We start from the raw sequence: 24,785 nt of genomic DNA on the forward strand, positions 1-24,785 counted from the left end.
TTATTTAAAAATTATACTTAACACAAAAGTAAAGTCATAAAACGCAACAAAAAAAAAAAAAACCCAGTGTACTTTAATGCATCCTGATATCCATGGCGGTTTCAAGGCATTTTGGGGCCCCAAGCTAAATAAACCCCACCACATATCATCAAACATACACAAATCATACATAGATCTATAAAGGCATACGTTAGCATTCGTTTCTCATTACTAGATCACATTTTGAGGAAGTAGAATATATTAATTAAATTATAGTAGGGGTGGGCGATATGGCCCTAAAATAATATCACAATATTTCATGGCATTAAACACAATAATATGTATCTAGTAGATATATAATGGGAAATGGGAACAGTGTACCCTGATGTGATAATTATGTTGGGTGATCTGGCACGATATTTCAGGATTTAATATCGTTCACAGTATTAAAAGATGTTGGCAATATTACTGTGTACGATACCATATGGCACACCCCTAATTTAAGAACATTCTAATAAAATACGTCTGATCAAGTGTAGTTATATATTTAAATTCAAAATCAGTCTTGTCTAGAGGCCCCAGGCCAGCTCGGGGCCCCAAGCAAAGCAATTGCTTGGTTTGCCTGTCCTGTTGCAACGGGCCTGCTGATGCCACAATATAAGACCTCTTATCTGCTCAAATTTCCTCTGACTTATAATATACATGTATCTTAAATATAAATTTAACAAAATTCATAATGCATAATTTCATCTTTATGCCCTTTCATATTCTGGCAATAGTTTGCAAATTATTTTATATTTTTATCATTCATTTAAATAAAACAACATACATACATTATACAGACATTTACCTAAAATAAATAAACCAATGAACAGTGTAATTTTCTTTTATTTTTATTATATTATGATTATTAAAACCAAATAATGAACTAAAACATTTTGGAGATTTTAGGTTACGACTGCTGGAGATAGAGGCGTGCTTCTGGGTGTGAACGCGCATGCGCAGCAGGACGGCGGTAAACACGAAAGCAGGGCAGTGTTGTAAACAGTGGAGAAAATAAGCATACAAATAAGATTTTCCTGTATCATTAAGAGGACTACGTTAGGGGTATTGTGCAGTATTCTGGTGGTCAAGAAAAGGTTTGTGTTTCGTAAAACTAAATAGTATGGCTATTTCGATTACAAGTTACTGCTTTTCTAACTGTTAGAGCAGCTTATGGCTAACGAGGCTAACCCTGTGCTGCGTAACGCTATCTTAACTAACCTAAACTAGCTAGTTAGCTAATTTACTAACAGTATCGTTTATTCTGTTCTTATTTTCTGTAATTTAGCTCACAATAAGTCACAAGTTTGGGTTAAAACTTTTTATTAAACCATTTAAATTAGTTCACTTCTACGCCTTGTTTCCACCCTGTAATGCTAGTAAACTAACTAGCTATATGTCAAAATGTAACGTTATCTGGAACCTCCTTCTAATAAATACATTTAGGTTAGCTAACCTTGCTTTTCTTTAACCCTCCTACTATCCTCAAATTAACCAGCACTCTTTATTTTCTGGATCAATTTGATCCCAGCAATTTAAACCACCGAATACTTATTATAATTAAATAAAAAAAAAGTTATTTTGCAAAGTTACTTTACGCTTATTTGATAAGTGATCAGCGGTTCTGGCATTGATATAATGTTATATTAGTATTATATAAGTATAGTAAGTGTTGTGTTGTTAAGTTAGGGCCTAAAGTGAAGAAAAATTTAGAGAAAGATTATAAAACTGAATGTCATTGTTACCTCAACATTATTACCATACAAATGTCTCACAGCAATGCTCCAAAATCTTGTTGGAGTAACTGTCTCTACTATCCAGTGATGGCTTTCTAATAAAGGGGAGGGCTTTATAAAATAGAGAATGTGCAGATGTCCCATGTGTATACTTTTATAGTTTAACAGTGATCTACTGCACATATCAAGATTTGGAGTGATAACAATAATGGGTTAATATCTTACATAGTGTATATCGTGTATGTGTGTTTCCGCAGTGTTGTGCAGCATAGACTAAGATGTTACAGTGTCCAGATTCTGTGTGCATCTCCGTGGGAAAAGGTGACAGCTTACATCACCAAGGTAATGCCAAATTTCCCATTCCTGAGTCTAAAATTCTTATTTACTCCACAGTTAAATACATAAATTCCATACCAGGACCAGGAATCGTATTACAAATGTGTTTTCCTATTATTTATTCTTTAGTTTTAGCTGCATTCCCACTGTGCTCACTGACAGAGGAGGATTTGACCCAGAATCCTCTCTTTTGCAAGCTCCTGGCCACACTGTCGCAGCATGTAGATCACACAGGACTCTCTTTGCACTTAAGAAAAGAACTGGAGAAGGTAACTTAATTCACACACACTCTGCTGTGTATTATGTTAGATGGATTGAACAGAAATAGCTGATATATGAATAGAAAAGTCCAGTTATGGCCTATTTTGAGATCCATACACTGAATTTAGAGAATTTAAATGAAAATGAATCTTCTGTGTAGGCAGAGAAGGAGCTCCGTTCACAGAAGTTGGGCTGGCTGCATGTGGAGAGCCTCCACAGGCTTGTGCTTGAGATGAGCCAGGAGCATCGCTTCAGTCAACATCACTCCATGGCCTCACCAGCAGAAGATAAGGTATAAACTAGAAAGCTGGATTTGCGATAATGTAAACATAAAAAAATGCACATATCAAATGGTGAAAAACTCTGTGAATGACTTTTAGGGCAGTTTACATTATAAAGTCACTTTATACTGGCATGATTGCATTTGGGATATATAACATAATTATTACACACATAAAATGCATTGAATAATTTTAAAGCAACATTATGTAGCATTTGTACCTTTAAAATATCAGCTTTACAACCATGTTTTTGCTTTGCTCACTGTTATGAAGTGAATGGCATCTCCATCATTGCCACTCAGGGCCACTGCTAAGGAAACTTTGGTGGAGCTGCATGAGGCATCTCTCCAGATCTGTATAATACTGTTATATTTATGTAGAATAATGTTATATTACTATACTGCTTCAGTCTGCATTTAATATCGCTTTCAACTTGTCCAGAAATGCCTGTATACACCTGACTAAGATATTGTGATATTGTTGACAGTTTGTTACATTAATTGCTCTATGTTTTGATAATTTTATCTATTTTTATATATTTATATATTTTTGGTCTGTAAAGCACTTTGTGAATTGTTCTGAAAAAGTGCTATATAAATAACCTACTTACTAAGAGAGGGTGCTTATATTTATGGTACTAATGTAAAAGCAGATTACACATCATCATAGTTCAACCGGGAGTGAACAATATCAATTCCCATATAATACTGTTTAAAATTATTTTATTTGTTTGTTTTTGTTTTTCTTTTCAGTTCTACTGTACCCTGGAGCAGTGTTTGATGGTAGCTAAGTGTGCCAGGCAGCTGGACCCCAGCAGTACTGTTGACCAGGATCAGCCGCTTATACTGGGGCTCTCTGCTGAAAAAGTGCTGAATCAGATGCCTCCTAAACAGGTATACTTCCACATTAAAAAGAGAATAAAAGAAATCTCCAGCTGTAGTCTAGTAATAGACATTAAGTCTGATCTGGGAAACCTAATCTATGTAAAGGTTAAATTTAAGTTACATTATGTCTAAAAAAACTTATTGTTCTATAAATAGGAAGTCTGGCAGATGAAACAGAGGTTACCAACAGAACTGCAAAAGCACCTGAAGAAGAAGCTCTTCAACCTCCTTTCTTACTACCAGCCTGAGTGGGGTAAACAGTTTAAAAATATATTTATTTATATGTCCTTCCTGATACTGATGCTCATTATCTATTTTTGTTTTGATTTCAGAAAATGAAAGTGAGGGGCTTAAATGTGTGAAGCTATCTAAGCTGCCAGTACTCCTGGAGAGTGAGCACAACAGAGCAAAGAGTTTAATTGAAAAGAACAGAGAGAATGCCACCTTACTGCAGCGGCAAACTCATTCCTACCTTTCTGTAAGTTAGCAGATGTGCTTTTTTCCACCATCAATAAAGTAGAATCAAAAATCTAAGTTAAATCAAAAGCTTTTTTCATCACAGTCTTTATTTGTTTGTTTTTCTGACAGGAACTGCTTGAATGCATGCAGCTTCTACAGACCTTGGTGCTGGACCTTCGGTTAAAAGTGCAGAAAGATCTTGACAGGAAGAAGATTGAGTACTTTGAAGCCAAATGTGAAATTGGTATTCAGAAGATTAGGTAATTTGGTTTCATATATGTATTAGGGGCCCCAATGAGCTAAGCTCTGTTGGCCAAAACTCTATTGCTGCTTTTGCACTGCATGTTACCTTCACTACTCATGTCTTCGAAAGGATAAGGTAATAGGAAAAAACACTGAAGGGTCTATTCTGCTTTCTTAGTAGCATGAGTGCCAGGTACTGACAAAGTACCTGATTTCAGGTACAAAATGCCAAATTTGCCTAAAGGAAAAGCAAATAAGATGAGTCAGGTCTAGATGAATTATGTTGATACCATGCAGTGGGACAGTGCCATATTATAGTAGGATTTGTACAGTAGCACAGTATGAAGCATGACAATTCAGATTTTAATTCTATAAATATTTAAATTTTCCTTCTTTATCACCAAATATTAAGTTGAATTTTGTCTTTTGTTGTGTAGTTATAGCTTATGTCCTGTTAAAATGAATCGTGAAACATTCATAAACGGTTTGCAGAATGACATGAGATGGCCTGCATCTTTTCAAACTGGCTTGTTTAATAATTTCTTGCAAATAATGCAGTCCCTTTCTTGTATGGAGTAAAGTCAGCTCAATAGTTATCTGAAATATAAATATAAATAAATATAAAATATGAAATGTGTAAATATGAATTCTTTTTATCCTGCAGGGCAGAGATGCTTGAGGTCCAGCTTGACATGTACACAAGAGACAAGATAGCGACCCATCGCAAGATAACGTGAGTAATCTTTACTTAGTAAGTCTTTTATCCAGGATGCTGGAAGATATTTGTGTTGTTTTGGGGTTGATATCAAACAAGCTGTGTTAGTTTAAAAAGTCAGAGATTGATTTGTGACAGTTGTTTTCCTCAGTCATTTTTATCCATCCCATTCTTGTTCGTTGCTCCTCTTAGGGAGAAACTGAATACTGAACTGAAAGCGTCCCAGATGGAGAAACAGTCGCTAGAGTCCAAGCTGGCATCCTTTGAGATCTACGGCAGGGAATTTGAAGTCCTTGCTGAAGAATACTCCAGATTGCAACAAGAGATAGCCACCAAGTCCTGGGCACTGAGAGAATTCACACCATAGAAATACAAATGATGTGTGGGAGCTTTACATAATGTACCTAATGTTAGGGCCTGATGGCAAATTTAACTATATGAACATTTTTGTTACGTTAACTCTGGATTTTTCTCTGATGTCTTTTTTTTTTATGTAAACTGTCATACACCTCCTTGTTCCTGCAATAATATATCACTGCTCTTTATTACGATCTCATCAGGGGGAGTTCTATTTGAAAAATAATGCTATTCATGTTTTTGTAATATACTGTACAGTATATACATGTAATACTATAATAAAGTCAACGTCCATTGCTTTATATTAAGTCTGGTGCATAGATAATTTAAAATCAGAGGTACAGAATGTTAAATCAAGATGATAATGCATTTTAAAAACTGCAACTTGCTGTACTGCACCGCTCCTGACCAGTAACCAAGAAAAGGGCATTGTCCCTGTACTGTCATCATTGCACTGGCTACCAAAACTTTTAAAGCTTTCCATGGCCTGGCTCTGACCTCCTTCACTCTTGTTTGACTGCTCATGCTTTATGCTCCTCCAACATACTGTTTTTAGATATCCCTTGCTCTTTGTTTAAATGTGAAGGTCACCAGGCTTTATCTGTAGCTGCTTCAAGATTGGAACAATCTGTCACTTTTTATAAAGAATTCAGCCTCAGCAGATACAGTTAGGTGCAAATATATTTGGACAGTGAAACATTCTTCAGGATTTGGGCTCTGCATGCCACCACACTGGATTTAAAATAAAACAAATGAGATATTACTGAAGTGCAGACTCAAAAATGCATCAGAGAGGTAGTGGAGATGTTAGGATTGGCCAACATCTTTGTCCGGCGCTCGCTGTCTTTTAAATGTTGCATAGAAATGATGACTTGAAATAGACTTAAATTGTATGAAAATTGCCCATTTTTTTACATTAATACACTGCAGTTGTTTGTTACATTCATTTTGGAAATTAAACAACTGTATATGAAATATATGCCAGATATTAAATAATACATGCCCATACACAGCTCTGAAAAAAAGAGTCCACTTAACAATTATTAGTTTCTTTGATTTTACCAAATTGAAAACCTCTGGAATACAATCAAGAGGAAGATAAATGATCACAAGCCATCAAACCAAACTGAACTGCTTGAATTTTTGCACCAGGAGTAAAGCAGCATAAAGTTATCCAAAAGCAGTGTGTAAGACATGCCAATATGCATGAAACATGCCAATATGCATGAAACTGTGATTAAAAAACAGGGACATTCCACCAAATATTGATTTCTAAACTCTTAAAACTTTATAAATATGAACTCTGCATTATTTGAGGTCTGAAAGTTCTGCATCTTTTTTGTCATTTCAGCCATTTCTCATTTTCCTCAAATAAATGTTCTAAATGACAATATTTCTATTTGAAATTTGGGAGAAATGTTGTCCGTAGTTTATAGAATAAAACAAAAATGTTAATTTTACTCAAACATATACTTATAAATAGCAGAAATTTAGAAACTGAAGTGGTCTCTTTATTTATTTTTTTTCTAAAACTGTATCAGTTCTGTGTGTGGGATGGTACAGCAGCACTGCGTCTCCGGGCCGCAGGGGGGAGCACTGTTCCTGAACAGTGGCGGAAACTGGAGAGCAGCGTCAGCTCTGGGTTCATGGTGGGGTTGATGTTTTGATGGCTGCGTGTTGTGGTTAATTCATTATTACAGTATTAATTATGGATGTTGCTCTGTATCTGATCGCTGCAGCGATATTAGTAGTCCTGATTATATTTGCTGTGAAAGTCCGGGGACGCACAGAGGAAGGTGAGTGGGTCTTATAGAGAAAATCCCTGTTAGGAAATGTGACAGGCTAGGGTTCCTAAAAAAGACTAACTAGCTAAATGTGTATTTATGATTACCTACAGAGTACTGACTGTTATTTAGCTAGCTAGGTAAGAATATATGCAAGGATGCTGAAACGACTATTACTGAGAATAAGAGCTCTAAAATAAGACAGAAGTTGTCAGAGCAGGTAAACATGTCTGAAACACGTTAAAATAATGTTTTGTTATATGTTTATACAGCTGATATGTATCAGATTCTGTTTTCAGAGGCTGTTTTAGACTTAAGCAAGATTCTTAAAGGGCCCTCCTACCTGAACTTTGTCAAATAAGCAGCTGGGGAAGAGTAAAAAACGTCAAATAAGACGCTGTTAATGTGATTGTGTGAATATAGCGGCAGAATTTAAGGTGGAACTCGTGAATATAGTGGTAGTATTTCAGGTGGAACAATGGGTCAATATCGTGGCTGTATTTAAGGTGGAACTAGTGTGATTGCGTAAAAAAGATGCAGATTTTAAGGTGGAACTAGTGTGGTCGCGTGAAAATAGCGCCAACATTTAAGGTGGAACTAGTGTGATTGCGTGAAATTAGCTGCAAATTTTAAGGTGGAACTAGTGTGCGTGAAAATAGCTGCAGATTTTAAGGTGTAATTTTATTTGATTATAGCACCACAACTTGGAGTAATAAAGCAGTAACTTGCATGTTTCAGTAAAAATATTGATATTAGATGGCATGTGTTAATAATGTATCACAAAAGAAAACAAAACTATATCTCAATCTCAATATCCATATTTTAAAATGACTATATTAAGTGGTCCAGCAGACTAAGGCACTGCCACTATAATCAGAAGATAACCGGTTCGAATTCTTTTCATGTAGCTTGCCATTGGCTACCGGAGCCCTGAGGGAGCACAATTGGCCTTTATCTCTCTGGGTGGGTAGATGGCGCTCTTTCCCCTCATCACTCCAAAGGGTGATGTTGCTCAGCACAAGGTGTCTGTGAGCTGATGTATCACAACCGAGTCGCTGCGCTTTCCTCCGAGCGCGCTGTGATGCTACTCGGCAATGCTGCATCAGCAACAGCTCGAAAAGATGCAGTGGCTGACTTCACATGTATTGGAAGAGGAATGTGCTAGTCTTTACCCTCCTGGGGTTGGGGCAACACTAGTGATGGGGGAGTACTATTGAGTGGGTTGTGTAATTGGCTGTGTAAATTGGGAGACAATGGGATAAAAAATTTTAATAAAAAAAAAAAAAAGACTATAGGTCAGATGTTAATGCTGGTGTTCTTTTTCTGTTTTTTTTTCACACAAGCTGACCATGAAGACCATCAGAATGTGGCTGTTCGAGTGGCAGCTCCCCCACGAGTGGCAGAGGAGCGGGGGGCCGGCATGCCCCGCCGCCGCAGAGGCCTTGACAGGATGATGGCACAGAGACGTGCCCAGAGGGAAGCCCCAGAGCCCGGTAATACCACCTATTCCAACATATCTGATGTTCTTATGCAATTTACTCTTCTGGTACAAATGTAGGTAGTTTTGGTGTATTTTTTTAAGTGCACATAGTTTTTAAATATTAAGATCATAGATTAGGATTAAGATTATTCTGTCTAGCCAAGCAGCACAACAGAATTATTTCTCCATCAATAAAGGTTTGTCTATTTTGTGAACAGTAACTTACCAAGACCCTGATTTTGTGTTAAATAAAAGTAGTGTAACACACTAAAGTGCAGCATATTTTTAGAATATGCATGTACACTGCAATCAAACAATTAAAAGTAAATACAGTGAAACTCTTTTCAAGAATGTAGCTGTTATTACAATATGAAGATTTTTTTTTATCGTGTCAAAAATTCTTGTGATTACTGTGTACGATACGATATGGCACATCCCTAGTGGCCATACACATGACTGTTCACCACCTTCAGTTCCAGGAGATCAAACCAGTGACCTTCAAGTTCCAAATCTCCAACCTTTTGGCTACAGCTATCTGATAATTAAGTCAATCAAAATTAAAATATTATTATAATATGTTAAATTAAAATAATTTTGATTAGATTAGTGTTCTCATTCTTGTATCAAAATGGTAAAAGATCAGTGGTTTTCTTCACACCTGTTTATTCTTTTTTTTGTCTCCTTTTCCTCAGAAAACATTGGTGCAGAGGTAGGTGAGGATGAGGAGGATGAGCGGCCACAGGCTGAGGAGCGTTCTCAGGCTGCAGGGAAGGTGGGCGCTAAGAAGCAGAGAAAGCTGGAGGAGAAACAAGCCAGAAGGGCACAGAGAGAGGTGAGAAAGTACACATATTTTAGTGAATTTAGTGAAGTTTTAGTGCCTATTTCACTCATGCTCATGTAAAGTTTACATGGCAATCTACCGACACAAAACTTAAAACCATTTCCAGGTAATTGTTGGGAGAGTTGGGGTCAGGTGAGGTAGTGGCCCCAGCCTCCCACTCGCCAGTGTTTTGAATCTGTTTATCAATCACTGATGTGGCTTTGATTATCTACTCACCAGTGTCTTCACTCCACTTCCTATACTCCAATCTTTTGCTAGAAAGCCTGAAGAGTATAATTTTACTTGTCAGATTTTTACTGAACTTCTCACCTAACCATCATACTGTCACTGGGATAAAAAATATCATAGTGATTTTCAGCCCAGTGTCAATATTGGAGCCCATATTCACCTTCCGTGTTGAACAGGATTTTTTTTTAATAGAAAGCATTAGCACAAGCATATCTGTAAAATATCACTTAAGTGTTGCAAATCATCGCTGTCCACTAAAAAACAGCAACTTTACGGGAGAGAGATAAAACCTTCTTACCTTTAAATGAAATTCAATGTTTTAAGTTAATTCTGGAGAATTTCTATTTGTTCAGTCATTAATACATTTTGACACAGTGTAAAGGACAGTTTGGGTTTTTAAATGTGTAGTAAACTAAAAATCATCAAAAATGGAGATACTTGTATTTCATTGGACAGCAACGAAATATAAATGATGCAAAACCTGTACATACAAGTTATACAGTAATGTCCCAGTAACACAACTTTCTGATCTCTGTACAAAGTTTCACATCACATAATGTTGCATTGTTCATTATTTGTGCTACCTTTCAACCAATTTGCATGGTTTTAGGTTGATATAAGAATGAACTTAAGAAATCTTGGTTGTCCTGGTAGCATAATAACTTGCATTGTGGTGTGTTCCCTATCACAGGCTGAGCTGGAGGAGCGAGAGGAGAGGAAACGCATGCAGGAGCTGAGGGAGCAGGAGAAGAGAAAAGAGGAGGAGAAGGAGAGACTGCTGGAGCAGAAACAGGTAGCTGCAGAGGACAGTCACTTACTAATATTGGCCACCAGATAGCACCACATGCATATCTGGTTTTGGTTCCTTTGTTTCTGAGTACTGAATATGAATATTTGATGCTGTAGATCACATAGCATCGTAAAAGGAGATGAATAAAATCTTAACGTGAAGATACTTGATTAGTGAAGTGATATTCAGTTCAGAATTTGTAAAATATTTAAGGATGAACAAAACAATAAAGGATTTACATTAATGGATCTGCTTGTTACTGTACACTTTATGCAGTTAATATAAATGTTTTGTTGTTTACAGGCACACTGTTTAATATTGTTGATACCATAATACTCACAATATGTTAATAATTTATCATGATGTTAATGACAAATCATCATATAACTCATCACTAAAGGCAAAATCTCTAGTTTATTATTAAATGCTCATTGAACAAAAGTAATTTAGCCTTACATTATAAGAAAAGCTAACACTTTATTCATCTATTAGTAGTAGTAGTCTTAGCATTAGATTGTTCCAACAGCTTACAAATAAAATTAAACTATAAGGTAATTAACTAATTGATTGGTTTATACACACATGTGAAGTTTGTGCTGATATGTGTTACAATTGAGTGTACACAGCAGCAAAGTGCAGTAGAGTATATAGCATGTAGAATGAAATGCAGTACAGAAGTGTGTGTAAAAGAGCATAACTTGTGTAAATAAAGCTGAAGTATTTTAATATGAATAATGAATGCACAGATGATGCTACATGGATGGATGAATTAACATATATTAAAGTCCAGAGATGGACAGTTTTTACAGCCCTGACACTAGACTTCAACATTTTCTGTGGGTGCAAGGTTTGGCCTCATCTTAACACCTTTATTTCTGTTACAGGAAGAGGAGTTGCGGCGTGCGAAAGAAGAGCAAGAGAGGAAAGAGGAGGAGGAGTACCAGAAACTCAAAGAGGCTTTTGTTATCGAAGAGCAGGGAGAGGCTGACGAGCTCAGTGAACAGGAGGTGCTGCTTTTATTATCTATTTCAGCTTTAAATAGATTGTAAATGCATATTAGCCAAGCCACGCTTGGGGTTTGAAACTACAAGCTTATTGTAGCTAAGCTTATAGCCCACCAACCAGAAAATGTGTAAATGATCACTCACACCCTTCAGACATCTGTGGTTTTCTATAAACATGGGCTAAAGTGTTTTGCATGCATGGTTTGAACACAGTTTGTTATGAGTTCAGTACAATGACTGACAAAAACAAATGAAAATGTAACATTTATAAGACTAGGTTTGTTTGTTTCATTGTTCATTTCAGACATAGATCAGCTTAAACTGAGCTTAAAAAGTGCCTCAACCAAAATGAAAAATCTAGTTTTGGGTGGAACTTGAATCTATGAAATGTGTTTCTGCCTTAAGTTCCTCTTTGCAGATGATTATAATATATGTACTAAGGCTATGGGTTCTCTATAAGCTTGTGTGCACTGAACCATGACAGTATTATCATGTATTTAAATTTTATGGTAATTGTATTGCTGTATTGTATTATAAACTATTTTTAAAGAATGTTTTGGAGAATCAACGGCAGATGGAGAGAAACAGATAATTGTTTACTTTTTTATTTTTCCATGTTTGTCCAGTTTTAATGATTTCTCCTCTTTACTATTATTTCTTTCTAGTCTCGGAACTTGCTTCAGGAGTTTATCCAGTATGTTAAGGTATGGAGATGTTTTATGTCCCCTAACCTGATTAAATATGTCCATACTGTACCCAAACTACTTTCTCCAAAACGAGAAATCCTTGTTTCTAACTTTTCTAATGAGTTATTTGGAGAATATTATTTGGAGAAATTATTTATAATGATGTGTTATGGACCTGAAAACACTGCACAGTACTGTATGTGACTTTTTACACCACTTATTTTCACAGGACTCCAAGGTGGTGTTACTAGAAGACTTGGCATCGCATTTTGGAATGCGCACACAGGTAAAAAAAAAAAAAAAAGGCTTTTTCCCTTCATTAAATGTAAAAAAAAAAAAAAAAACTAAGAAAGCATTTTTTTTTTATCTTTTGTAGGATGCTATTGCCAGACTACAGGACTTGATAGCAGATGGTTCACTTACAGGTATTTTACCTACCACAGCATGATGAGTATTGTTGAAGCATATTAAGTAGATTAAAAATAAATTAAATATATTTAAAATTTCATATACAAATAAAATAATCATTTATGTGCTTATTACAATTTACATGTTTGCATTTCTGTTTATAGATATAAACATAGCAAAAAAAGCACATAAGCCTGTCCGTTAGAGATTACTTAACAGTTTGACATGGTGTAATGAGATGCAGTTTACACATAACAACACTGTGTCCACATGGTTGTAGAAACCTGCCAGGTTCTTTTGAAATCAAGGCTTTTAAAAGGGGAGTTTGAGCCTCTTTGCAGCAGTAACTGCAGCAGAAGGCTTTACACTATATGTTGGAACATTGTTGTACATAGAATTTGATTGCATTTAGACACAAAAACATTTGTAGTGCAGTTTATTAATAAGGACTACACAGTATTGGGGGAAAAACTGACATTGTGATTATTGTTTTGTTCTGATATATATTGCAGTATTAACAAATACAGAAATGTTTACCAGATTTCACCAAAACCCACTGATCCAATATCTCATGTTATTTGGTGATAAAGCAATCTGTTAGTCCAAGATTGAAGTAAAATAACTTCTATTGGGCAGTCATAATCTTCTTCTGGTTGATATGTTGTGAAAAATGGGAAGAGTGCAAGCTGCAAGTTGGAGCATGATGTGTTTGCTTAAACTTGCCTCATGCATGTACTCAGATATGTCTACATGTTGCAGTAACTGCTGAAACTATATATTATGTAGCAGCTGTTGCACATGTGCATCTTCTCAATAGCATGCATGTAAATGCATGTATCAGAAGTGGCTGAATGCTTTAATTTAAAGTATATTGAACATTGTAGCTCGAGTCAACAGGCAAACTTAGATTAAATCTTTTAGGAGCTATGTTTAAAGAAAGTTAATATACATTTAATTTTCTGACTTTTCTCTTGGTTATTCTCCCTTCAGGCGTGATCGATGACAGGGGAAAGTTTATCTTTATCACTGTGGAGGAGATGAATTCAGTGGCTCAGTTCATCAAACAGAGGGGAAGAGTTTCCATTTCAGAGCTCGTCCAGGCCAGCAACACCCTCATTAACCTGAAGCCTGCGATTCAGAACACAGCCTGAATATTATCTTCTATTCCAGGTTCTGACACATGCCAATGGACATTCTTGAATCACTAAACAGCCCATCCGGATGCATATCATACATGTTATGACTTATTTTTTTAAAAGTAAGTGTAAATAAATGGAGCCTGAACTATGTTTGTGTGCTTTAATCCACAGTTCTTTAGTCTTCATATGTCTATTTTTGGTGACCCTGTTGCCTATTCCAGACTCAGCTTTCTGTTTTGGCAGACAGAACACTGAGTGTAAAGGATAAAGGGAGCCTGAGATACACTGGGTGGGCAAAAGTGTTGGGCCATCGTCTCTTCTGTCCTTGGAGGGCTTTATACTAAATTATGGAGGTCTCCAACTCATCTCAAAAGTACTGGATGGAGCCCTATCACTTAAAATAACACAGTTTCCCTATCCACAGCTCAATGTTCTCTAACCCATAGAAATGCATTAAGTATAGTACCAATAAAACGATTTGGACATGTGGTATAATGTACGTTGGTGTGATTTAGTTAACGGTTTGTCGGCACTGAGAGGAGTGTGTAGGCCTGACCCGATCACTGGTGATGCGCCATACCATGTGCTTCTAATCTGACTGTAAATCTGTTTTTCCTGTTCCTCTTTGCTTTAGACGCAACTTGAAAAACACAGCTAAATACATTGAGGAAAGCTAATCTACTGAATCATTGCAGTGATGCAGCTATTGGGAGGGTAGGAGGGACAGTTATACAGAGCCTTGGGGTGTGGCAGAGGGCATGTACAGGACAGCTCTGTTTATGTGATGCTTATTTATTAACATAATGCAGCTCATTATTAAGTTATCTTATTTATACAGTGCCTTGCAAAAGTATTTGACCCTCTTGAACTTTTCAACCTTTTGCCACATTTCAGGCTTCAAACATAAAGATATGAAATTGTAATTTTTTGTAAAGAATCAACAACAAGTGGGTCGAAATTTATTGGATATTTTAAATGGCCAAGTTAAAGTCCAGACCTGAATCTAATCTAGAATCTGTAGAAAGAGCTGAAAACTGCTGTTCGCATACGCTCTCCATCCAACCTCACTAAGCTCGAGCTGTTTTGCAAGGAAGAATGTGCAAAACTGATAGAGACATACCCCAAGCGACTTGCAGCTGTAATCGCAGCAAAAGGGGGCGTTACAAAGTATTAACGCAAAGGGGGCCGAATAATATTGCACACCCCATTTTCCAGTTTTTTTATTTCTAAATAAAAGTTTAAAATATCCAATAAATTTCTTTCCACTTCACGACTGTGTCCCACTTGTTGTTGATTCTTCACAAAAAAATGACAATTTCATATCTTTATGTTTAAAGCCTGAAATTTGGCAAAGTGTTGAAAAGTTTAAGGGGGCCGAATACTTTTTGCAAGGCACTGTAGCAACATATACAAAATTGTTTACAATTTATAGCACATTACTTATATAACTTCTAAAGAGAAAAAAGGTCAGGAAGTTTCATTACGTTTAATGTTCTTTGCGACTGCACTTGAGAAAACTTTCAAAGTTCTTGAAATTTTTCGGATTTCTTATCTTAAAGTATTTTTTTTCCTTACTTAGTTGAGTTGTTCTTGCCATATTATGGATTAGAACATTACTCAAGTATTCACTCAAATGTTCACTGTATACCAACTCTAGCTCTCTAAGAGGACACTTTTTTTTGTTTGTTTCACAAATTGGGTATCAGATGAAATTGCCCCCTAGGTGTGAGTGTGTAAGTGAATATGTTTGTGTGTCTGTCAGTGTCCCTCTGCCCTGTAATGGAGTGGCGGGCCTGTCCAGGGTGTATACTGGCTTCCGCTCAATGCTGGCTGGAATAGAGTCCAGCCCCCAATCCGCGACCAGGATGAATAAAGCGGGTATTGACAATGGATGGATTTCTAATTTTCTGCCAATTTATCTGGCCAATTATTTCACCAATTGAGCTGTATATCCCCCATCACTGGTGATGCCACATCACAAGGAGGGTGAAGACTAGCACATGCTTCCTTCGACACGTTTTAAGTCAGACTTCGCCTCTTTTCGAACTGCGGCTGATGCAGCATTGCCGAGTAGCATCACTGCGTGCTCAGAGGAAAGCGCAGCGACTCGCTTCCGATACATCAGCTCACAGAAGCCTTGTGCTGATCGACATCACCCTAGGAGTGATAAGGGGAAAAAGCATAATTTACCCTCCCAGAGAAATCAAGGCCAATTGTAAGAAATAATTTAACAAGTAATTAACTCTTGACTAGTTCAGCACAGCTGTTAACTGAAAGCCTGAATTCCTGGTGACTCTACCTCATAAGCTAACTGAGAAAATCCAGCCAAAATGTCCAAAAAGCTGTCCTCTAAGCAAGAGGTGCTACTTTGAAAAATCGAAAATATAAAACATATTCTGGTTTGTTAAACATTTTTGTTCACTAACTAATTCCAGATTTTTTTCTTCATAGTTTGGATGAGTTTAGTATTAATATTCGCCACAGAACATTAAAATCATGAATAAAACACTGAACATGAGAGTCCCGTGTAGTTACAGATGGAGCCCACACGGGGCGCTGCTCGTCCAAACAGCTGAGCGTTACCAGTGTATGTAGTGAACACAGTATCCTAGGACGGTAACTATGCTAGCTAACTGAATGTGCTTAGCTCGTGTTTTATTACAGTTTCGTTAGGAACTCGGCTCATGGTTTATTTTCCTTTTTATCGTCTTATTTTTCCTGAAGTGTGGGCGGTTGTTGACTGAATTAGAGCCGCCGATCAGCTGACCGGGCACTACCTCACTGTAATAACAGCGATGCGGATTATTCATTACTGAAGCTGACAGTGAGCATAGTCTCATTTCCTACCGTAATGAGGCCGAAAAGAAGCTGTTTTTGACTCAAAAACTGTGCAGGTGAGATCTAACCTACTTAAACTAGTTAATCTAGCTAAAATAACCAGTCGTGATAACCTAACTAGGGTTACAGTCCCTGTATTGTTTCACTCTTGGTGTGGTCACATGGTTCACGTTTGTTGGGATTGTCTTTATGCTGCAGGTTTTAATGCTAGCGTTAATAATTTATACTACTTGTATATAAACCATTCTTAGCTTAACAGCTGTTGTAAAACGATATTCTAGTCTATTACAACCTCAAAGCATGTCTTAATCATCTTCTCTTCCAGGAAACACGAACAGGACAGGCTGCATCCCAAATAGCTCCCAGCTCCCTACATAGACAACTAGGTAGTTAACTAGTTAGGTTGTAACTAAAGCTCCTACTGTCTACATTTGTTTTCAAAATTAATTTTTAGACAAAATAATCATAAGAAAAATAGTGCCAGTCAAAAGTCTCTTCTCATTCAACATGTTTTTTTTTTTTCATTTTGTATTTTAAAGAGCCACTAAACCCTAAACCATATTTTTGTATATATGTGTTCCTTTGAAGTACTGAAACATAACGTCCTGCTTAAATGTTTTTATAAACATTTTCTAACTTTTTATTGTGGTAATTTCTGCCTCTGCAGTGGAATTTTGGGTGTAAAACATATTTTCTGCCCTCACAGTTTAAATTTCAGGACAAATGAAAAATAATAATTTACTTGATTTTCCATTTTTCTATTTTATAACAAAGTTATTAAAAATTACTTACATTTTCTTTAGGTCCTTCACATTGGGATGTCTTAGAAATTGTGAGGCCAGTTCTGACTTTATACCCTCTTTGGGAATTTGCTATTAATTTACTTTTAAATCAATTGTTTTTTGTTTTGTTTTATTGTTTATATTCCTAAAGTGGTATCTGCTTGTCAGGCCATTGTTGTAAACAAAGAACTTTTTCTTAGTGACTTGCATGGTTAAATTAAAAATTAAATAAAACATGTTGGGTCGTTGAGCAAGGCTTTTTGCTTCAGTTAAGTATGGAGACAATATGAGAAATATAGGTGAAATTAATATTATTAATTGTTGAACATGTAGCAGTAATTGTTTCCAGTTCCTTTAAAAATAAAACAGTGTGAAGGTTGTGATGTCACTGATGTTAAAGGTTACATTCCTAAAGGAACGGGGTTATCCCAGGATGACAGGTAGGTCAGGGAATTCTTGGACATGATTAAATAACTTGATATTTGTATGAAAATAACTAAATGAATAATTTATATGGCCAAATTATAAAAAAATCTGAAAAATAAGAAAATATCACAAAATCCACCACCCTGCATCAAACAAACTGTATGAATTGTACAAGAAGTACTTAAAAATAAAAGTTAACACTCCTCTGTATTTGTAATAATGTGAGCATTCAGAATAAATCTTGAAAAATTAATTGTTACACAGTGTTTATGTAAAATTTGATAATTACATTGATATTGACCCCACAAGAATCTTACATAGTTCTAAAATAAAGCAGAAAGTGCACTGGAAGAGATTATGGTAAGGTTTCATGGACAGGGATTTGATCTTAGTCATAGACTATATTTTCTATAAGTATATATAATGTTAATGTCCGATACTTTAGAGGAAGCTTGTATAATTTTACCTATAAAATGAATCTGAGTCTGAGTTGAGTACAAAAGCGCTTTGACCAGAGAACACAAAATACAAAATACGACTTAAGATGAAACAAATGAATTCCACACTGGTTATTGCTGGATAATAAATATAGCAAAACTTGCAGCAAAACTTGCAGCATATTAAGATTCAAATCTACTTGTTTAATCACTGTGCTGAACTTTTGCAGTCTGGGCCTCCACCTTCCCCCACCATGACCCTGAGTTTGTCCCCTGCCGCCGTGTGCCAGTGCTTCACCCTGGTGACCCTCTGCACGTCCATCGCCGATCCCAACTGGATTAATGTGAAGAACGGCACGGACGACAGCAAACAGCTCATTTATGGAGTGGCGTTCACACTGCACGCTGCACAGAACCTCACAAACACCGGTAGGAACTTAGCTTAGCGCATTTTTGTAAGTGTGAGTGTGAGAACTTCTAGATGTGTACAGTAGATGTAGGGCATTTGACGTCAAATTCCTGATGATCAGAGGCCAGTTATGCTCTCTGGGGGTCTGGGCCATAAATAACTCTGGGTTCACCAGGGATCAAACTTGCTTGCCATGCATTTTTTGTTATTATTGTGGTTGTAGGTCCTCTGGGTGGAGTGAATGGATGGGGTATGTGGCTGCTCTACACCCTGGCTGCAGTCTGTTATGGTGCTGTGCTGCTCTCTAGCTCCTCCTTCCTCGCAGACTTCCTGGGTGCTGGGTTCACCCATTCTAGACTGGTGGCCTTGCTCCATTTTTCCACAGGTAACCCTCTTCTTTACACAACCCAAATGAACCACAGAATGCATTTATTCTGAGTATTTAAGTTGTTGTTTGATGTATTAATGGTAATGATCAGATTTTGGTTGGGGTAAAATGCCCTGATGCAGTTTTAAAACATGTTAGATTTATTGTTATTGTAATGTGGGCATGTGAAATAAATTGACGTGCTTTGCTTTTATTGGCTGGTGTATGTCACCATGATAGCTCACATTAGCCATTGTGGTATAGCATATGGTTATAGCTCTATTATAATAGGACTATTGTAATTATCTTTTGTAGATATTTCCCAGTTTGTCTGGAGATTGTTGTTGTTGTTATCTCTGTGTCCTCTCAGTGTTCTGTCATCACAGTGTGCAGTTAAATAGCTAAAGCAATTAGTTGTAGTAAGGTCAGGATTTGAATAGCTTTTAGCCTAGAACTTGCTTACCACTGGCACAGCAATAGTACAGCAATGACATATCTGTCCCTGTGCTCTAGTGGTTCATCTGGTCAGCTATAAGATAAATGTTTTTATTCATCACTTCTGACTAACTTTAGCTATTTATTTATACGTCTATTTAATTAACTTATTTAATTGAATTTATTTAATTTATAATTATGTATAAATGAATGTTAGGGAGATTAAACAATTTGTAAAACTAATTATTTTTATGTTTGACTGATGGTTTTCTCACTAAAGTTTATTGATGGTAACATGCCTCTGCATTGTCTGTTCTTAAAGTCAGTTAGGAACACTGAACACTGGCAGTTAGGCTGTTTTATAACCGGTCTTTTGTGTCTTCCTCACTCTCTGTCCAGCGTTGCTGTGTATGGTGATCGTAGGAGTCTGTGGTGCATGCCTGTATGTGATCCAGCAGAATTTGCAGAAGGGCAAACTGGCCTGGTTCTGGGGCCAGACTGTACACACAGCCCAGGCCAGCGAACTTCATGCTTCACCTGGTGAAAGCCTTTATATCGAGATACTGGGCCTTTTCTTCTCCATCCTGGCTTTGGTCTTCAGCATCAAATGCCCTTCACAGGCAGTCACTTCCAGCCAGTTCCTCGATGTAGACTCCGACGATGAAGAGAGGCAGCCTTTAACTGGGGCAGTGGGACTGGACAGAGAAGATTGGGTAGCAGGAGAGGAGTCCAATAGCTAATAGTCTATTTGATCAATGAGCTTTTTACATTGTTGCCGTTGTATCTTCATAACGGTGAAAACGTTCTTAACTTTCTTAGGCATTATATATAAGAGAATAGGTATTCCTTGCTCCTGGGCTCCCCCTACTGTCAGCAAGTGTAATTTACACTTCGAACAACCCCTTAATGTCATGCTTTACACATGCATTTCTGGACAGAATGAGAGATACAGAACCATCACTTAAAACGAAAAAGCATGTGGACTGAGGTGGTGACGTAACATTACAGAATTCTACACTACTAAGACTTAGGTTATACAATGTTATACAGTACTTGCAAGGATTATCTTGCCAGCTTCACCTAAGTTATATAGTGAAGTTAGCAGCATTCTAAGCCCAGAGTAGCAACAATAGAGAAATTCAGAAGTTGTTCATTTTACATTTTAGGTAAGTAGAGCATGAACATGCTCATGAAGCTGCTATTTTAAGCGTAAACTGGTACGTAATGTTGCTTTAAAGTGCATTAATGTACTATGATATTCATAGTGATTTTGGACCATTTATACTTGTCCATCCATCCAGGATGGCAATTTTAAGTTGATTCTTAACAAGAACACTGTGACCTACACACTTAAAAATATAGGTGCTGTACACATCTCTATTCCAAAAAGAGTTATTTGTGGAACCAAAAATGGTTGTTTTGTGCCATCACTCTTTTGTAGCACCTTTATTATTAAGAGTCTATTGCACAAATGAGAAGGAAAAGTGTTTATTTAATTAGAGCCTTTCTGTACTCTTGAAAATAGAGCCCTCTGACCTATACTTGACTTAGATGTGCAGTACTAGGGGAAACAAATAAACTTTTGTAGAGAACAGGTATACAATACTTATGTGTGGATGAGCAGCCTAATTTATGTAGCGGCAAATGTGAACAAAATAGGCTAACCCTAAATTGTTTTAGGTATTTGTCATACTCAAGCTGAGCTTTAATGCAGTTACATGTATGGCAATGCTACCTAAAGGCCTATTCAGATCAAATATGATGTCTTTTTAATTATTTTTTATTTTTTGGATGGAAAAAAACGGGTGCAATTTTTTTTAACCTAGTTTAACTGTTACACCATGTCTGATGCATTTATTGCCTTCTGTACTTTTGTCCACAAGGCTAGAGATTCCACAACTCTTAAAATGTTCACTCTTTTTGTTTCTCTGCTCCCTGTCCACTGCTGCTCTGTTTAATTTCCTCCTCCACATGATTGCTAATTAGCTAAAGTTTGATTGTTTGTGGAACAAAAACAGACTTGGATGCTCCTGAACAAAACGCTTCCAAAAAAAAAATCACTGTAATTTCCCAGTATTGATCAGAATATAAGCGTTCGTGTTCTGATTCGAACATTATCAGCTGATTTGCTTCTGTATTGATGCTTATTTGTTTGATCTTCAAGTATGACAACAGTTCTGATTGGTCAGCTGATTTTAATGCATTCATATACTGCTCTAATAATAAAATAGAGCAGACTCTAAATGAAAGGGTTACACAGTGTCTGACCGCCAGTTTCATACTATTCTGAAAAGCAGAATATACCTTTTTTCGCAGTTAAAAAATGTTAAAAACTCTTTGTGAATAGGCCTTTACACTGGTGCCATTGTTTCAGTCTCTCAGTGTGTGCCACTGTAATCAGGTTTCATTTCAAAATGTATACATTTAGAGGTACATACCCGTCGGTGAATTTTATTATATAGTCACAAAATTCCTAAAGACATTCAGGTTCTTCTTGCAATTACCTTGTTGTAACACTCTTCATGTAAATAACTTTATACCTCTAAAGATATAAATATGGTATAAAATCTTGTTCTATTAGCAGCACTTACAGCACTATCCACCCAGAAGTAAGGTTATTGTGTTATTGTGACATAACTTATGTTATATCCTATTGTATCAGCCTTGGGGCTGCATGCAGAATCAAGCATAAGACCAATTCAGAAACCAAAGAAATGACCAAAAGAGTACAAAAACAGCCCTCTCCTATTTGCAGTAAATTTTGAAACATGAGTATTAAGCTGGTTCCTAACATTAATATTTAACAATGCTTAGTGAGTAAGTGCATCTATCTAAGGGAAGCTAAACTGCACAACGCTCATGGATGATAACACCTACCACGTAAATGTAACAGGCAGGTCTTTGTGCCTTAGTACCTGTAGCAGACTGTTGTTTATAAATATTTGTTTTCCTTTTATGCATAAAAAATATAGATAACATTTTAAAGTGATTTTACTAGCAGTATCTGCACAACATGTGTCTTTGCTACTATGTGTTTTCTTTTGTTTAGTTTAGTGTTTGTGTTTACACCAAAGGTATTAGTCTTATAATGCTCAGTGAAGATATGCTGGACTGCATAAATTAAAATGATGACAAATATTAGGATTTTAGTTGTAAAAAAAGTTGTGGCTCCAAGGTTGCACTTTTCCAGGGAAAACACATTCATGAAGGATTTATCTCTAGAGTTTAAAATGTTCTGATTGAAGGAGAATGTGAAATGCTAGGCTAACTTTGTTAACAATGGATTTAGGCTGTCACACATCTTGTCTCTGTAAATACACACTCAAACCCACTCTAAATTTCTGTTTTTATTTCTATATTTGTTTATTATGGGCTTAATAGGTTTAGAACACTTTGGGTCGGCTTTCCAGGCTTTCCTGGGATTAAACCTAGTCTTATTTATATTTTTCTTTTAAAACAATTTGGACAATCTCCATTCAAAATGCTGTACACTGGGAAAATGGGGATGAGGTGGGGTGGTGATCATGCAACATCCTGACTAACACTATTGGTGCTAAATGCAGTCAAATCCTCACAGCAGTGTATAATAAACTCTTTATTACCATTGATTTCGGAAAAAAACAATGAGTAAATAAAAGTCCCACCACATTTGTTAAAATAGTGTAAATTCTATTGGTTTTAATATTTATAACATATTATTAATGCATTATTACTACTTATTTTTTATTGTAAGTTAATGCGAAAAACCTCAAATACATTGGTGTATTTTTTCCAAGAAGAGATAGGTGACAGTCCAGCTCTGTGTCTCTTAACAGCATTAGCCTAGCATGCTCTATTGTAAAGTGAAGAAGCACAATTCATATATTAGATATGTCTTGGCTAATGGACGGCATTTGTTGCAGGATTGTTCTATTAAACATTGTATTGCTTTGTAGGCAATAGATGGATGTTGCGTGTTTAAAAAGCTCATGATGGTACGGATGCAGTTGGAAAGAATGTAATATAATAATCTCTGCTATGACGAACCAAACCACTGCTGTATATCTGAAACATTGCATTTCTTGTGTTTGTATTTGCTGCATGTTGTCATTGCTGTGTTACAAATTTTTCTGTTTTTCAGAATCATTACTCACCCTCTTTGCTGTGACACACTAAATATTGCTTAACAGTTAATGTTCATTTTACTCCTACAAGAGATAACTAAACTGAGTTGTGGTGTTTACAGATTGTCTGTTGCCATTTTTCCTTTATTAAAATTGAATGAGTATTTTAAGTAGGGTAAAGTGTTAACACTATGCAGTGCACCTCACCTGTGCAGGTAGTCGAGCAATCTGATAGATCCTGATGTCCTGGCTATGAATTAACTTATTTTTGAGATCTATTTATCTGAGAATGTATTATTAATTAACATTATTTTGTGTTTGCAGTAAATCATTCAGTAATAGTTTTTCAGTGTCTGCTATCAATTATTTAGTTTTTAAACAATATTATTTTGTACCTACTGTTAATCAGTCAATCAACTCAGTATCCACTATGCATTATCCAGTAGCCACTATTAGTGATATAATACACACTAGAATTTTTTCAGTTACTACTGTAAATTAAGTATCTGCTTGTAAAGGATTAATTTCTTATGATTATTAAGTATATGCTATCTAATATTATTTTCAGTATTTACTATAGATTGTATAGTATCCAATATGAATCATTTGTATTCAGTATCTACTGTGAGTAATGAAACTAATAAAATTCATATGTCATTCTGATACTATAAAACTAATAAACTTTAATAGCCTCAATGGGCAGGTCTTAACTGCTGTAAAATAAATGGGTGGAGTTAATCTGCTGTATACTAAATGGGCTGGGTTACTGGTATGCAGTAGGCTGAATGGATAAAAGCTTTTTGAACTTGTCAAGTATAAAAATTGTGCATGAAAACTTCATCAGGCCACAGAACATACTTACAGTATTTTAATACAATAGCTCATATTCATGTGTTAAAAGTAAGAAATCTGAAAAAGAAAATGTAAGCACTTAAAATGCAAAAATCACAATTGAATATAAAGCAGTGTCATTGTTTGTTGAATTATTTCAGAAACAGGTATGATCCCTATTCACACCTCACACACAAGATAGCGTACCTGCTTAACAACTGAGATGATAATGAAGCACTTGCTTTCCCTATGGCTCATCCTCTTTCTCCCCACCCTCTGTCATATGACAGCAGCTTGTGCTCCAGTTGGATGGAGACCATCGCTATAGTAACCTTGACAAATTGTTGATGTCACCAGTGAATTTGTGAATGGAGAGAGGAGGAGAGCGAGAAGCCGAACCAGGGATGAACACTGTTCTACATTAATCCTCCACAAAATGAAGAGCCGTGTATGTGTGTGCAGCTTTTGGACAAACATAGTATATATAGAAAAACAGTGTGAAAT

At 36.3% G+C, this 24,785-nt stretch overlaps 3 protein-coding genes across 3 annotated transcripts; all 3 read left to right on the forward strand.

Moving 5' to 3' along the window:
• The first annotated feature begins 966 nt into the window (after positions 1-966).
• haus4 (HAUS augmin-like complex, subunit 4) lies at positions 967-5,595 on the forward strand. The gene is made up of 10 exons (XM_007252066.4): positions 967-1,118; positions 2,015-2,099; positions 2,223-2,362; positions 2,515-2,646; positions 3,388-3,528; positions 3,676-3,772; positions 3,852-3,997; positions 4,108-4,238; positions 4,886-4,954; positions 5,129-5,595. The coding sequence occupies exons 2-10, from the start codon at positions 2,036-2,038 to the stop codon at positions 5,301-5,303; spliced, it is 1,095 nt and encodes a 364-aa protein (XP_007252128.2). The 5' UTR covers positions 967-1,118; positions 2,015-2,035; the 3' UTR covers positions 5,304-5,595.
• A 1,311-nt stretch (positions 5,596-6,906) lies between these two features.
• On the forward strand, positions 6,907-13,801 carry ddrgk1 (DDRGK domain containing 1). Its single transcript, XM_007252065.4, has 9 exons — positions 6,907-7,089; positions 8,421-8,570; positions 9,250-9,389; positions 10,318-10,419; positions 11,301-11,423; positions 12,086-12,124; positions 12,336-12,392; positions 12,483-12,531; positions 13,505-13,801. The coding sequence occupies exons 1-9, from the start codon at positions 7,002-7,004 to the stop codon at positions 13,663-13,665; spliced, it is 909 nt and encodes a 302-aa protein (XP_007252127.1). The 5' UTR covers positions 6,907-7,001; the 3' UTR covers positions 13,666-13,801.
• A 2,406-nt stretch (positions 13,802-16,207) lies between these two features.
• On the forward strand, positions 16,208-23,794 carry LOC103023503 (transmembrane protein 127). Its single transcript, XM_007252064.4, has 4 exons — positions 16,208-16,547; positions 18,367-18,565; positions 18,769-18,930; positions 19,747-23,794. The coding sequence occupies exons 2-4, from the start codon at positions 18,391-18,393 to the stop codon at positions 20,085-20,087; spliced, it is 678 nt and encodes a 225-aa protein (XP_007252126.3). The 5' UTR covers positions 16,208-16,547; positions 18,367-18,390; the 3' UTR covers positions 20,088-23,794.
• Positions 23,795-24,785: the final 991 nt, after the last annotated feature.

The sequence above is a fragment of the Astyanax mexicanus genome, chromosome 1, assembly GCF_023375975.1.
Source record: "Astyanax mexicanus isolate ESR-SI-001 chromosome 1, AstMex3_surface, whole genome shotgun sequence".
In the NCBI taxonomy this organism is placed as follows: Eukaryota; Metazoa; Chordata; class Actinopteri; order Characiformes; family Acestrorhamphidae; genus Astyanax; species Astyanax mexicanus.